A 14,993-nucleotide genomic window follows, 5' to 3' on the forward strand; every position below is an offset into this window, starting at 1 on the left:
CGGGGCCTGGCTCCCCCCAACTTAAAACCCTCTCGGCTCACTCCGGGAACCAAGTGCACCCGCAGGGCTCTGGTAGGCTCCGGTTCTCGCGGAGCTGTGTTTCTGTGGCCAAGGGTGGGAATGAAAGCGGCCTTGGGCTCGGTACCGCCAAATCAGGCCTGGAGGGAAGGGAAGAGAGCGAAGGGCACCTCCACCCTCACCCGCGCTGGTCCTCCCTTCCCCGCCCCGCGTGCACCGCCGCGTCCCGGAGCGCCGCAGTCCCGCCCGCCGCGGGCAGGGGAAGCACAGAGAGCTTGGAGGAGGGGGCCTTGAGCGCCCCCGTGAGAGTGGCCCGACGGCGGATGGCAAGGAAGGTGAAGTGCAGGGAATCGAAGGGCCCGAGCGGAAAGGAAGGAGGCAGACGTGGAGTGGGGTGGGGAATGCAAGGAGACCTGGACCTCGAGGGTGGGGGTGGGGGTGGCGGTGGGAGGGACGAGGAGTAGGGGGAGGGCGGCGGAGGAAGTGCCGGGCCCGGCCTGCGCGCGCGGGAGCTGCAGACGAGCTGGCTCAGACCACAATCAGAGCTCTCGCCGGCTCCTGGCAGCCGCCGCAGCGCCTCGGCGAGGGAGGACGTGCCGGCCAAAGTAGCGGCAGGCGGAGACGCGACCGGCGTGAGATTGGTGGAGCGCCAGTCGGGAGGCTGAGGCTGTGAGCGCCGCGGGAGCCGTAAACACGGCTGCAGCCCCTCCGGCCATCCCGGAGCACACGCGGCCGCGGGGACTGCTGGACCAAAGACTGCGCCGCCCGGAGGCCGCCCCTGAGCGGGCCTCCCAACCCGTCGTCCAGCGCCCCCTGACTCGCTCCCGCCGCCAGCCCGCCAGCTCTTCCGGGAGCCCGGGGCATGAACGGCTACGGCTCTCCCTACCTGTACATGGGCGGCCCCGTGTCGCAGCCGCCGCGGGCGCCCTTGCAGCGCACGCCCAAGTGCGCGCGCTGCCGCAACCACGGCGTGCTGTCCTGGCTCAAGGGCCACAAACGCTACTGCCGCTTCAAAGACTGCACCTGTGAGAAGTGCATCCTTATCATCGAGCGGCAGCGGGTCATGGCGGCGCAGGTGGCGCTGCGCAGGCAGCAGGCCAACGAGAGCCTCGAGAGCCTCATCCCCGACTCGCTGCGCTCCCTGCCGGGACCCCCGCCGCCGGGAGACGCCACCTCTGCCCCGCCGCCGCCGACCTCGCAGCCGTCTCAGCCACCGCCGCCGCCGCGCCCCGCTGTGGAGTTGGCTGCTGCCGCCGCGCTGCGCTGGGCCGCGGAGCCCCAGCCTGGGGCGCTGCAGGCGCAGCTCGCCAAGCCAGGTAAGAGCAGCTGCGGGGCCCCAGTGGGCCCCGCGCGTGGGCGAAAACACTTCCAAGCGGCTATTGCTGCTTTGGCTGGGAGGCTCGGAGGCGAATTTGTGGGAAGATGGCCCGGCCCGGCCTTCCGCCCCAACTCCAGCCGAGCCGGTCCTTACTCTCTCGGCAGAAGCGATCTTCGGTCTGGACCCGGCGAGGTAGGAGGTGAACCCGGGCGCCCACGGGAAAGGCGCCTCGGGCTCGCCAAGTGCCTTCCCCAGGTTAAAGGGGGACGGGTAAATAAAGAGGTCGAGGCAGGACCAAATTCAAATCCGCGTGGGCACACACCACAGTGCGGCCGGGCTTTCTTGCCGCAGGCTTTAGAGGGCCTCGCATTTGGAGGTTGGGATGGGTAGGTGCAAGGCAGGAGCCAAGGCCCAAGGCTTGGATGACTCTGGGTGTTTTTCTCGGCCCCCGGGGAATATGAGCGAACCCGAAGCCTTTCAAGTAGCCTTCTGTGGCCTCCAGCCTCTTGCAGTCTGTTGAAAGAAGCCCTATTTAGAAGCAGTAGTAAACAAGGGCCAGAAAGGCCCCCACACTGTTAGTGGGGACTCAGAATCTAGTGCGCCCAGAGTCAACCAACTCCTTTTGCAGAATTGCTCAGGTCCTTTAACACCATTCCGGCAGGCAGCCCTCAGCAGTCACCGTGGCCTTAAAGAAACAGAAACAAAACGACCTACAGTGAGGAAGGCCAGCCCTGGAGAGTCCTTTCCCCAGTTCTAGGTGGGCCTGGGCCTCCTCCTGTCCTCTCCTCTCCCCTCTCCTCCTCTGCTGTGCTTTAGAGAGCATGGGTCTGCTCTGAGCCCTGGAGGTGGGCAGATTCCTCCCCTCACCTCTCCATCCGGTTCCCTCCTTCAGGCCTCCAAAGCCTTGCAAACCCCAGTGGAGCCTTTCCTCCTGGAGAATGTCTAGTTTACCATCCTGCCCAGCCCAAGGGCTCCTTTGATTTTAAGCTCGTAGAATTCTGTGGACAGGTGTTTGGTCTTTCCCTTTCACTGGGGCAGATGTACAAAGGAAAAAAGCCCATCTTCTCAGGGAGGGGGTTGAGGCGTATGCTGGAATTCAGAGATGGAAAGCCCTGGAAGGCCCAAAGCTCTTCTGTGGGCGGAACTAATGGTAGAGCTTCTGCCTACCCCCAGTCTCCCCCCACCCCAAAAAAGACTGTACCTCTGGCTCTTGGAGAGAGGCTTTCAGCAGCACTGCACTGCTGTGTGGAGCCAGGGAAACATTTGGGGTGAGTTGGTAGGCAGCCTGGAAGGTGCAGTCCTGCTGCCCTGTTGCTCCGTTATGCTGTCCAGACCTGAAGCTCTGAGAACATCTTATGGGAAGAGCAGAACTGCGTATTTTAAGGACAGAAGTGAGTTTACTGAACATGGATTTTGTGGATGTTTAATCCAAGGTAGAATATAAGCATTTCCCTGAGTAATGTCCGCCCACTCCCAGTTGACTCTCTTTTGTCAGTGTGATCTCTTCATACTTATAGGTTTGTCACAGAGGAATAGGAGGGGGGCGGGGAAAGGATATTCTTTTTGTTTTTCTCCTTTAAGTTAGAGCAGGTAACTAGGAGAGTTTTGTCTCAGTTCTCCATGCCAGTAACTTTTCTTAACCTTTCCATTTCCAGTTTCTCTGTCTCCATTTCCCCCAACACTAGGTCGGGAGTTTTGAGTTTGTGACAGTGGTAGCATCTTGCAGTGGCCACCTGCCCAAGCAGCACCCGTGTAATAGTGCTTTGGGTTCTGGAGTCCCTGTCCAAGAGGGGATTCTCTTCACATTGTGTGCTGTTCTAATCATTCTTGGGGATAGCCAGAGTTCATGCTTTCTATAGAGTCACAAAACCAAAAATAACCCTGGGAGGCGGGGAGTGAGGGCCAGGCAGAAAGGCCAAGCAGCAGCCTCAGTAGCAGAAGGATACATGCTTGGGGAGAATAGGAGACGGAGACGGCAACTGGACAAACCAGACCTGGTGCCCTCTCTTTTACTCAGAACTAAGTGTTCTGGGATGACCTGAGCCTTTCAAAATGAAAACAAGTAATTGCAAAGGAGAATAGGATTTACCACTAGAAAAGGTCAGAGTGATGGCTTTGGGGGCCTAAACTATCAGGGATCAAATGCTCAGGTCCTAATGCATACGTTGCACATTTATTATGTAACTTTTGTTTTCTGCTTTCAATTGGTTCGGGCCCCATAATTCCATTCAACACCAACAAAAAGCCAGTCACCAATCCGATGATGGCGAGAGAGGGCAGGAAAGGAATAGATAATTGTTTTCCATTAGGAAGGCAAGTATACAAGTGGATCGGTTCTATGCAATGCTTTGTACAGAGAAAGCCCATTTGGGTTTTAAGTTAGGGAAAACGGCCTGAATGGGACTGTATGGATTTTTCCTTTTTTGGCAGTTGTTCTTATGATGCATTTGTATGTAACATACCAGGCGTATTGAGAAGCTTGTCAGATACGGTCCTTGGCAAGTAGCTCACTATGTAGAGAAGTAAGTGAAGCTCTGTTTGAATGGTAGTAAGTTACATGTACAGTAAGTTCACAGACCATTAGGAATCTCTAAATATCTCCTGGCGGTTTATGGAGATTTGTTTCTTTGTGATTTCAGTGTCAAAAACATGGTTGGTCTCTTTAGTACATAGCTGTGGAGACATTTGCTTTTTTTGTTGGCTCCAAATGCAAGTGCACAAACACACAGAGTCTTTCCCCCTCTCCAGAAATCCTTGTGAAAAGTACACACCCTAGAGAAGGGAATGTTTGCTGGGCACCGCTGGAGAAAAAAACACCCAGTTCAGGGAGCCACATTAATACCAAGACTCAGTTTTGTAGGTGGAATAAATTTCCTTCCCCAATTCTGCTTCCGATTCTTTAAAGGAACAGGGATTGTTTTATCTAACTGTGTATCATGTTTAACATCCCTTTTAATGTGGAGGTGGTTGTAAGGAGAATTTTCATGTTCTCAGGTTGTAACTTCTAGCAATGGATTAAAGCTTTTTTTTTTTTTTTTTTCCGTTTTGGGTGTACATTTCCCCTGCTCCTAGATTATCATCGACGACTGGCCTGGAATTACTAGATTTTGATTGAGCCCCAAATTCTAGTCTAAGCTCCTTTAAATCTACCCTATTGATGCGTTTCTCTTTCATTTCCTCTTCACTCCCCCCCTCCTTCCCGTCAGGAAAATACCTTGGGAAGCTTGAACACCTTTCAGCTCTTAGAGTATCTGAGTCAGCAGCCTCAACCAGCCAAGCCAGCCTTTCAGGGCCTGGGCTGTAGAGCTGAGGAAAGTTAGGGGTCACGACCAAGGTGAGAGGCTGAAGTTACATTCCTCTGTTTGGCTTCCTCCCCCACACCCTACCCTTGCTCCAGGAGAGTGGCCGGGGTCTCCTCAGGCTGCCAGAGGAGAGGGCTGTGGCTACAGGTGCTTCCTAGGTTTACATCTGCCATCGAAATAAATACGTAAACAAGTTGTTAAAAAATTCCTTAAAGGAAAAGAAATCTAAAACATCCTATTTGATTAGGGGTAAGAGAGCAGGATTAACTAGGAAAGTAGGGTCTCCTTTCTTGTTTATGTCTCCTGAAATGGAGAGAACAAGAGACCTACAGGAAGGGAGTTGGGAGATTTTGGAAAACTGCCTTTATTTGATTTGACCTCCTGGCCGGCACCTCCTAGCATCTTTATGCTTGCTCTGGGCTTTTCAGCTCCAGCTTGATTAGGTCCTGTCTGGTCAGCTTCCTAGTTTTAAATTTTACTTTAATTTTTTAAAAAAAGAGACACGCACCTGCATGGATGAATGTTGCCAGAACACCGGTCCAGGCAAGGATGGGAAATTCTCCACGGCTAGAGGCTGAAGCAAAGGAAAAGTGGGAGAGACCTCAGAGTCACTCATGAAGGGTAGCTACGAATTTAAAACAGGGTCTGGGTATTTCAGACGCTTTTATTTGGGCCGAGGGGCCTGACTCAGAGTTGCATTTTAAAAAGCAAAAACCAACCAAACGAAAAGGAAGAAGCGAGACCGCACTGGTCTTCTCCTAAACCTTACCCACGGCTGGCTCTGGAGGGCGGACGCCGGGCTGCTCACAGCTTCCGGGCCTTTCCCACCGGCGCCCAGCGAGTTGCCGAGTTACGGACCGGCTTCTTGGGCCCCGGCGCAGCCGAGAGCGCAGCGAGTGGAAGTGCGGGGCGGCGGCTCAGGGACCCCGGGCCGGGTCAGGGATGGATGGGACGCCGGGAGAGGCCCGTGCGGTGGCAGCAGCGCGCTCGCGGCTCCCCTGCGGCCGCCCTGTACCACTGTTCTCTTGCACCCAATTCTCGCGGCACCACCTTCCACTCGCGCTCAGCCCCGTGGGCTGGGTTAGACCCCGCCTGTTCGGTTGGTTGCCCGATTTAGCAAAAAACCTGCAAATAAACACAAAAAAGGGATATCAAATATTGTATGGGGCACACTTGTACTGAAACATTGTGATTTTTGCTAAGTGCAGGTTTAACTGGGCATCCTGCTATTTTATCTGGCAACCCTAGGCTTCCGGGGCGGGCCCAGCCCTAAAGTCCTCGGGGGCGCCCCTCGGGGTGGGCGTAGCTCTGGCGGGTCTCCCAGCCTCTTTCTCCCTGTGGAGCCCGAGCTACCCCCCCCGCCCCCGGCCGGCTCGGAGAGGCGCTGGTGTCCATCTTGTGGATCTGAGCACAGGGTGGACAGGAAAACGGGAGCGTTTTCCACGTCTGGGAACCACAGAGTTCCACTGCCATCCAGGACAGAACCTCCCCCCACCTAACACACCCCTCTGGGTTATAAATCTGGCAGGATAGCCGTGCTCTCGACTTACACAACCAACTCGTCTTTTCCCTGATGGATGAACTCCCGGGTTTAAAAGATTACAGTAATCACAGGAGGACAGTGTAAAGCTAATCTGATAGCAATAACTTTCGGGGAAGGTCAGGCTCAAGTGAAATGTTACCAAGCAACAGGCATTTTGTTTGCGAAATACAATCAAAGAGCATTGATGAGAAATTCTTTGCTGCAGCGAGTCAGCACTCTCAGCTAACAGCTTTACAGAGGGAAAGGGAGTGAATCTTCATAAATAAACGTCCCCGGAAGACTTGGAGCCCCTTTCTGGAAATGTTGGACGTTTTCCTGACGGGAAGGCAGGCAGAACCCAGTGAACACCTACGTGCCTGCCTGCCTCTCCTTTCCCTTTCTTTGCCTCTTCCGTTTCTCCAGCTTCCCTCCTTTCTTCAGCTTTCTAACCTGTTGCGGCCCCTCAGCCATTAGTCACTCGGGTCCCTGGACCCCCATGTCTAGTGTGATGTGACTCTGGTGGCACAGTGGGCCTTGCACCAGGGTTTACATGGGCGCTGGTGGCAGAGGTTGGGGCCTGAGTGGTGGAACATTGGTCATCGCGGGGCCCATCACCTTGGGATCCTGTCACATCCCTCCCAAGAGTCGCCCAATGGCTTTAGTGAGTCACTGCAAACTACTGTTCTCTGAAGAAACTAGGGGAAACTAAAACATAACTAGGTGGGTTTTTTTTTTGCATTTTATTATACAGTTAAACAGCTATAAAAAATAAGCACAATCAACTACTGAGTAACAGTATTATGGAAAACTTAACATTCAGAACATCGGTTTTCTCCCGAATCTCTCATCTCTTTTGATCGCAGTGACTGGGCAGACTTAAATTTTACAAAGGTGGGATCAGTGTTCTGCTTGTTTCCCCCCACTAAGTATCACTTGTTTCGTTCAGTAGATGTTCCACTCATAGTCTTTATATGTGAATGTTTACAGCAACATTCCCTCCCATGAATACAGCAGTCTGCCCAGCTGCTGGCCTTTGGGTTACTTGCTGTGTTTCAATATAAAATACAACTCACTGCACAGATAACTTGGAATTTTTGCAAAATATTCTTTAGTAAACGGTAAGCCTCTCAGTAGCCAAGAGGCAAATGCTTTGATCATCTCTGTGTAATCTTACCCAGCACAGTGCCTGGGCACAGAGTGAAGGATTTAATGATATTCGTTACATAGGTGGACGAATAAGTAGCCAGTTGCATTTTTATAACTGCCAAACACACTTGTAGATTTACAGGTAATTGCCCTCCTGCTTCTTGAAAAGTGTTCCTTTCAGAGTCAAGAAAGAGGTCAAAACTAAATTGTTGCAGGACTTACAAAGTCCAGAGTTGCAGTCCACACTTCCTTAAGTCTAGCCCTTTCTATATCAATGTCCGCCAAAATATTGGTCCCCAGGAATCATCTTGATTTCTTCCTGTGTTATTAAGCCAGTGTCATTAATGATTTTAAAAAAGCAAACATGACTATGTATTTTTAGTTTCCACAAGGTCCCACCCCCCAGCCCCCGGAAGAAAAGGAAAGATGTTAGACTGACGTTCATTCCCTGCTGTATATTGGGTTTTCACCCATTCACTTTTTTATGATTCAGCATTTCTAGTGGGAGATAAGGATAACAGAAAATGTAAAAAGCGTGTCTCCTGTTTGAATTCTGACTGGGCAGGGGTCTTTTCTGGAAGCCCCATCCAGCTGGGGCTCTTCCTGGCCATTGCTATAAGATTTGTGTACTTTGAAAACGACCCATCAGGGAACAGTTATTGAGAGGTATGTTCCCCAGAGCTCAAGTGAACAGATGAGGGCGTGACAGTCCATGTTTGAAAATGCGTGACATGATTTCAAAAGGAAACAAAAAAGTCCAGTGACTTTTGCACTAGGAAGCAGCGCTCTTTATGCCAGTGCTTTTGTGTTTTTATTCTGGATGTATGCTATATTTTATTTTCGTAGATAGAAAGAATGGATCAGACCCCCACACCTAAGTGAGGAAGATGCTCTTCTTCATGTCAGGAGCGGAATGTTTTGCATATGTGGCAGGCTTCCTCAACATCTTTCAAATAAATACTTAGGACTTTTTTTTTTAAAACTGCATTTTCATATGAAAAAAATCCACTGAAGAAAGTTAAAATTTGCAAACTGTAATTTTAGATCGGAAGTCACTTTTCTGTGGGTGTTCATTATCTCTCCTTAAAGTCTTGTAGCTACCTCATGGCATAGGTATATTGTGAAGTTGGAGCATTGGTTTCCATAGCAACAGTGTCCTTCTCAATGGAGTATCTACTTTTTCAAAAAAATACCTTTACCCTCGTGAAGAGTTTATTTCAGGGATGGCTGTGAGTGTTTCTACATCGTGAAAAATATGAAATTGAAGAGTGAACATTTGGTAAGATTTTTTTAAATATCTAGAAGTTTAGCTTTAAAAATAGAAGATGATATCACTTTCAGTAACTGGTTTGTAATATCAGATGAGAGTGATTTCTTTCTACTTCTAGTCTAGTAGTTTTTGGCACCTATATACTAGGAGTAAAAATATTCTCAATTGAAATATATTCTTACTCTTTAATGTTCTAGGAATTAGGGTGTCCGTTTCAAGGAGAAAGAGGTTAAAGCATTTGGGGAGTATTTCCGTTTTCATTTTGATACTGGGCAGTTTCACATTTCTATAGCTGGAAAGGCCTTTGTGTTTTAAACCAACCGGAACAATTTGTAAAGTTCATTTAGGGAAAAATCTACAGATGTAAAGAAACACCCGTTATTAAATTACGCTTTATCACTGGGCCCAAAACTCACCCTCTATAATTACTTGTGAAAGTCTGTATTTATGACAGTAATTTACAATACTTCTAGTTTAGGCACAACAATACAACCGTACTTGACACCATAAATTTGCAGGGCTCCTATGTTCCGACCTTTAGAAATTATCGCTGGGTAAGGAGTTATTCTTGGTACAAGGTGAGAGGCTGGCCTTCCCTTGCCCGGTTCTGAATCCCCAACAGCCTTGGATGTTGTCTGGGTGTCTGCTTACCTGGCACCCCTTAGCAGGACGTTATGCGTTGCTCAGGTGTGTGGGCACCACGGGTGTGTCCCACTCACTGCTTCCTTCAATGGCTTCCGTCTCCCCTTTGAGTACAGTATAAACAGTGCTGAACTCAGCTGGTTGGAATGTTCTGAATTTGTAGATTTGATTCCTGTGACATCCGGTTAGATTTTCTCACTTTTTGGCCATAGCCTGCCCACCCCTTTGGAGAGGCTGATCAGCCCAGAAATCTTCAGAGAGAAAGTGTGGCTGAATCAGCACAACCCGCCACACTCTTGGAGAAGTCACCAGAAGCTCTTGCTGCCCTGGGGATGTCACCGTGGCAGGTGCAAAGGGTAGCACAAGAAAATATGAAAGAGGCCTCGTGCAGTCTAGGGGTTCACAATTGGTAAACAAGCTGTCAATCATAGAGGATTCTACCGTGGCCCGTTCTGCAGATCCGGAAAATAGCTTCAAAAGTTAAATTTTGTATTGTCTGATTTAGAGTCCTGCCGTCCAATATCCAGTTGATTGGGACAGTATGTCCTTTACCATCTTGAAAAAAATACTACATTTTCAAAATGGTAGATATGACAGATTAGCCAGAACATCATTTCTTAGTTCCCTTTTGGCTAAACTTCTGCCCTTTGAATCACTTTCTTCTGGTGTCTAAAGCATTCTGTGGAAGACTAAGCTTGGTAATAGAGCTCGAAGCATTTTCCCCAAATGTCTTCGGTGTTTGCAGCTCATCCAGAGTGGGGAAAAGTTACCTTTTAAAGTGGGAAGGTATTTTTAGGTTCACACATTTCTTTTAAAAATATCACAATCAGAGCTTTTTAGCTGTATTTACATACCTTTTTGTTTCCTAGAAGAACCAGTTGTTCCTTGCTTTCACCCAACAACCCACCATCCCCTGTATTGCTATGACACTGTGTATCATATTTCTTGCACTTTTTCATTGTGGTAAAATATACATAACATAAAATTTACTATTTTAACCTTTTTTTAGGGACACGATATAGTGGCTTTAAGTATTTTCACAATGTTGTGTGGCCATCACCACTTTCCATTTTCAGAACTTTTTCATCATCCCTAACTGAAACTCAGTACCCATTAGACAGTAAGTCCCCCTTACCCCCTGCCCTAGCCCCTGGTAATACCATTTGACTTTCTGTCACTATGAGTTTGCCTATTCTAGGTACGTTATATAAGTGGAATCATAGAATATTTGTCCTTTTGTGTCTGCCTTACTTCACTTAGCGTGATTCATCCACATTGTAGCATGTGTGAGAATTTCATTCCTTTTTGAGGCTGAATAATATTCCACTATATGAATGGACCACATGTTGTTTATCCATTCATCCATCTTTTTTTTTTTGGCGGTACGCGGGCCTCTCACTGTTGTGGTCTCTCCCGTTGCGGAGCACAGGCTCCGGACGCGCAGGCTCAGTGGCCATGGCTCATGGGCCTAGCCATTCCGCGGCATGTGGGATCCTCCCGGACCGGGGCATGAACCCATGTCCCCTGCATCGGCAGGCGGACTCTCAACCACTGCACCACCAGGGAAGCCCCCTTCATCCATCTTTGATGGACACTTGGTTGCTTCCACTCTTTGGCTCTTGTGGATAATGCTGCTATGAACATTTGTGTTCCATGTGTGCAGATTTGCTGCTTAGCAAATTCTGCCTGGTTGTGTTTGCTTTCCCCCTTGCACATGCGTCTTATTTCCCCAACTTGGTAATAAATTCCACAAGTTAGGGGCCAGTCTTATACATCCTGGTATTTTCCACCCTTTATTCTGTTTTCCTCAGTGTCTTGCAGGTTACAGCAGTACAAGTACTTGATGCTGACAATAATAGATAATGAAAGCTAAAGAAATAAGAAAACTGTTTAGAGGAGCACAGTATTGAAAACATTATTTTATGTCCATATTTTCCCCAGGAGAGTATTTGACTTGTTTTCCCAAGCTCCGCTGAGCAGGGGCCAAGATCCAATTGTGTGTTGAGTTCAGTGCTGAGTTAGCATACTGTCACCGTCCGCTTATTGTCAAGTGTTTAACGATAGCGTAACACCAAGAGGTAGGCGTGGGGTCCTGAGTCAGGAAAATGTAGGCAGGTCTAGCTGATTAGAATATGAAGATATGGAAGCTTTTTTGTTGCTGTTTTTCTCGTTGGGATCAAGGACAAATACCACATTAACCCAGGGGGTGAAAACTGGGATTCCAGTCCTAGGAAGTTGCAGGAGAGGATATGTCAAATTTCTCTTGCAAAAATAGGTGTTTTGTGCATATCCCAGAGTTGTTACAGAAAGCAGAAATGGCTTCATGTGTGTGGGCTGCAACTGATCCCCACATGGACACTTGATATTTTGTACTGGAAAAAGAAGCAGTGTACATAAAATGCAAATTTGGGACAACTATGAATTTGTATCAGATTTGTAATTGAAAGTTTCACGGATATAGTTTAAGAATTTCTTAAAGTATTTATTTATGCCTAAGACATATTTATTGCTTTGTGAAGAATCAAAGTTTTGTTTTTCAATTATAATTAAGGTACATCCCATATTAGAACAATGCTCATAAATGGGTCTTTGTTTAAGGCTTTTTATTTACTTTTAAAAATAAATTAATTTTCTTTATTTCTGGCTGCGTTGGGTCTTTGTTGCTGCACGCGGGCTTTCTCTGGTTGCGGTGAGCGGGGGCTACTCTTCATTGCGGTGCGCAGGCTTCTCATTGCGGAGGCTTCTCTTGTTGCGGAGCACGGGCTCTAGGCACGCAGGCTTCAGTAGTTGTGGTTCACGGGCTCCAGAGCGCAGGCTCAATGGTTGTGGAGCACGGGCTTAGTTGTTCCACAGCGCGTGGGATCTTCCTGGACCAGGGATCGAACTCATGTCCCCTGCATTGGCAGGTGGATTCTTAACCACTGCACCACCAGGGAAGTCCCTGTTTAAGCGTTTTAAAATAAACAACAACAAATAGGAGGAGATGGATTTTAGAAGCTGCTTTGATGAAATTTCACCAGCTGGCTATCTACACATAATCAGGTGTGCCCACTGAGAAGGCGACAATGAGGCTATTCAGGCAGGGCAGTGGATAAAAATCCACTCGCATAAAGCTTGTTAATAAAGAATATGTTTCTTTATTATTAAGATCTCTTAGAGCCTACTTCTGCAAGCAGACCAATACCAATCTTACTTATTTACTTCTTCCTTCCTTCCTTCCTTTCTGCCTGTTTAGCACCGTAATACTAGCCCTTGTGGGGGGCTGATGTCTTAAGTCAAAATGTTAAATTTGCAACTGGTTTACTTCATGGCAAATCTCTGCTTTATTTGGGAAGCTTTTTGTTTTGTTTTGTTTCTCTCTTCTTTTAATATAGTTCAGGAAGGTATCTTGAAGTTCTCTCCATGAACTTTACTAATGAAACAGTTCATGAAAACCTGTCTGCTTCTTGCAGCCCAGGTCCTGGAGTTATGGACGCACGGCTTCACTGGTGGATCTTGCTCCCTGGCAGTTTCAGAAGCCTTCTCCAGCCATTTCCTTCTTTCTCTCTGTAGCCTGTCCCACATCCAGATTTCACAGCTGGTTTTGCTTACCCTCTAGTGTGGGTTATAGGCAACCAAGTCTGCCAGGACCTTGAGTGGGCTTTTAAGAAAAATTTCAATGTATAGAGGCTGCCTGTATCACTTTGGCAATCATATCGACTAGTTATTGTACATGGTATCCTGATGAAACATACTGACGACTAGTTCACAGAACATTTGACACAAAATCTGCCTATGGGAAAATGGATTTAAAATATTAAAATTTCCCATGGGTATATGCATCGTGCACCGGCTGTTAATGTCCTTGAATGACACCGGCCACCTCATTTGCAGAAGAGGGACCGGAAGACAAGCCTGGGTTCATTTTCCTGTTCTTCCCTGGATGGTGTTTATCCCCAGCCTGGCCCCTATTTAGATTGTTAGCGCTAGACAGCCACATCTGTGGTTGTAGGTATCGTGTTTCCGTTCTGTGTTGAAGGCAAGCTTCCCTGCACACACCATTCTGAGAAATCACTCCGATTTCTAGATCTTTATTTCCAGGTATTTTTTTCCCATTTGCCAGTGACACACTGGATATTTTTAAGGCTTGCAGTATGTTATAACCCACAAGGAAGCAGTTCCCCTTGCAGAAAGCCCATGTAGGGCCCTCTCCTGAGCACATCTGTTCCTCTTTACACACACCAGGAAAGGATTAACCCAGCTGTTCTCTGCTTTTCAGATTTGACTGAAGAACGACTCGGGGACAGCAGCACAGCAGACACCACTGAGACCTTCAGTGACAAAGACACGGACCAGAGGAGCTCCCCGGACGTGGCCAAAAGTAAGGGCTGCTTCACGCCAGAGAGCCCCGAGATAGTGTCGGTGGACGAAGGGGGGTATGCGGTCCAGAAGAACGGAGGCAGCTCCGAGAGCCGACCCGACAGCCCCAAGTACCCCGGGGAGCAGAATCACCTCCTGATCGAGGGCCCCTCGGGGACCGTGTCTCTGCCCTTCAGCTTGAAAGCCAACAGACCGCCCCTGGAAGTGTTAAAAAAAATATTCCCCAATCAGAAGCCCACGGTGCTGGAGCTGATCCTGAAGGGCTGCGGGGGCGACCTGGTGAGTGCCGTGGAGGTCCTGCTCTCCAGCCGCACCTCCAGCTTGGCCGCGGACCGAACTGCGGCAGAGCCCGAGGGCCTGGTGCTGCCCTCCAGCGGGCACATCTTTGAACACACCTTGAGCTCCTACCCCATCTCCTCCTCCAAATGGTCCGTGGGCTCGGCCTTCAGAGTCCCAGACACGTTGAGGTTTTCCGCCGACTCCAGTAACGTGGTCCCCAACCCCCTGGCCGTGCCCCTGCAGCACCCGTTCCCCCAGCCCCCCCGGTACCCTCTGATGCTGAGGAATACTTTGGCGAGAAACCAGTCGAGCCCCTTTCTTCCCAACGATGTCACCCTGTGGAACACCATGACGTTGCAGCAACAGTACCAGCTGAGGTCCCAGTACGTCAGCCCTTTCCCCACTAACTCTACCAGCGTCTTCAGAAGCTCACCTGTCCTCCCCGCCCGCGTCCCCGAAGACCCTCGGATACCCATCCCTGACGATGGGTGTCCCATCGTGTCAAAGCAGTCCATTTACGCCGAGGACGACTATGACGAGAGGTCTGACTCCTCAGACTCTAGAATACTCAACACTTCATCTTAAAGTGCTACCCGATGGGTGGTGACCAGGTGACATTGTCTGTGCATTTGAACCCTGGCCCCCCCTTGAGGAGAGGCCACATCCTGTGTATACCTTTTCCTTCTGTTTCACAGAGTGACTGTGCTTGATTCTATACCTTAGCAATAAAAGCATAACTTATTTAATTTCTTGCACTTCACTGGAAAATGCCAAATAGCTCTGCTCTGTGGCTTTAGTGCTGAATGTTCGTTGTAAAAGAGAATAGTCTTGGGAAAGCCTTGGGCCCATGGAAGATTTATTTGGGGATGTAGAGCTGAAGGTCAGCCTTGCCCCTAAACTCAGCCTGGAATGTTCAATAAAATAGTATACTTGAATGAAATTTTTTTTTTTTTTTTTTGCGGTACGCGGGCCTCTCACTGTTGTGGCCTCTCCCGCTGCGGAGCACAGGCTGTGGACGCGCAGGCTCAGCGGCCATGGCTCACGGGCCCAGCCGCTCCGCGGCATGTGGGATCTTCCCGGACCGGGTCACAAACCCGCGTCCCCTGCATCGGCAGGCGGACTCTCAACCACTGCGCC

General features: G+C 49.2%; 1 protein-coding gene across 1 annotated transcript; it reads left to right on the forward strand.

Annotated features, from left to right (window-relative positions):
• The first annotated feature begins 853 nt into the window (after positions 1-853).
• On the forward strand, positions 854-14,586 carry DMRT3 (doublesex and mab-3 related transcription factor 3). The gene is made up of 2 exons (XM_027105996.1): positions 854-1,334; positions 13,477-14,586. Exons 1-2 carry the CDS (start codon positions 881-883, stop codon positions 14,439-14,441), a joined length of 1,419 nt encoding a protein of 472 aa, XP_026961797.1. The 5' UTR covers positions 854-880; the 3' UTR covers positions 14,442-14,586.
• Positions 14,587-14,993: the final 407 nt, after the last annotated feature.

This window comes from Aethalodelphis obliquidens, unplaced genomic scaffold, assembly GCF_003676395.1.
Source record: "Aethalodelphis obliquidens isolate GAN/ISIS:26980383/991018 unplaced genomic scaffold, ASM367639v1 scaffold7, whole genome shotgun sequence".
NCBI lineage: Eukaryota > Metazoa > Chordata > Mammalia > Artiodactyla > Delphinidae > Aethalodelphis > Aethalodelphis obliquidens.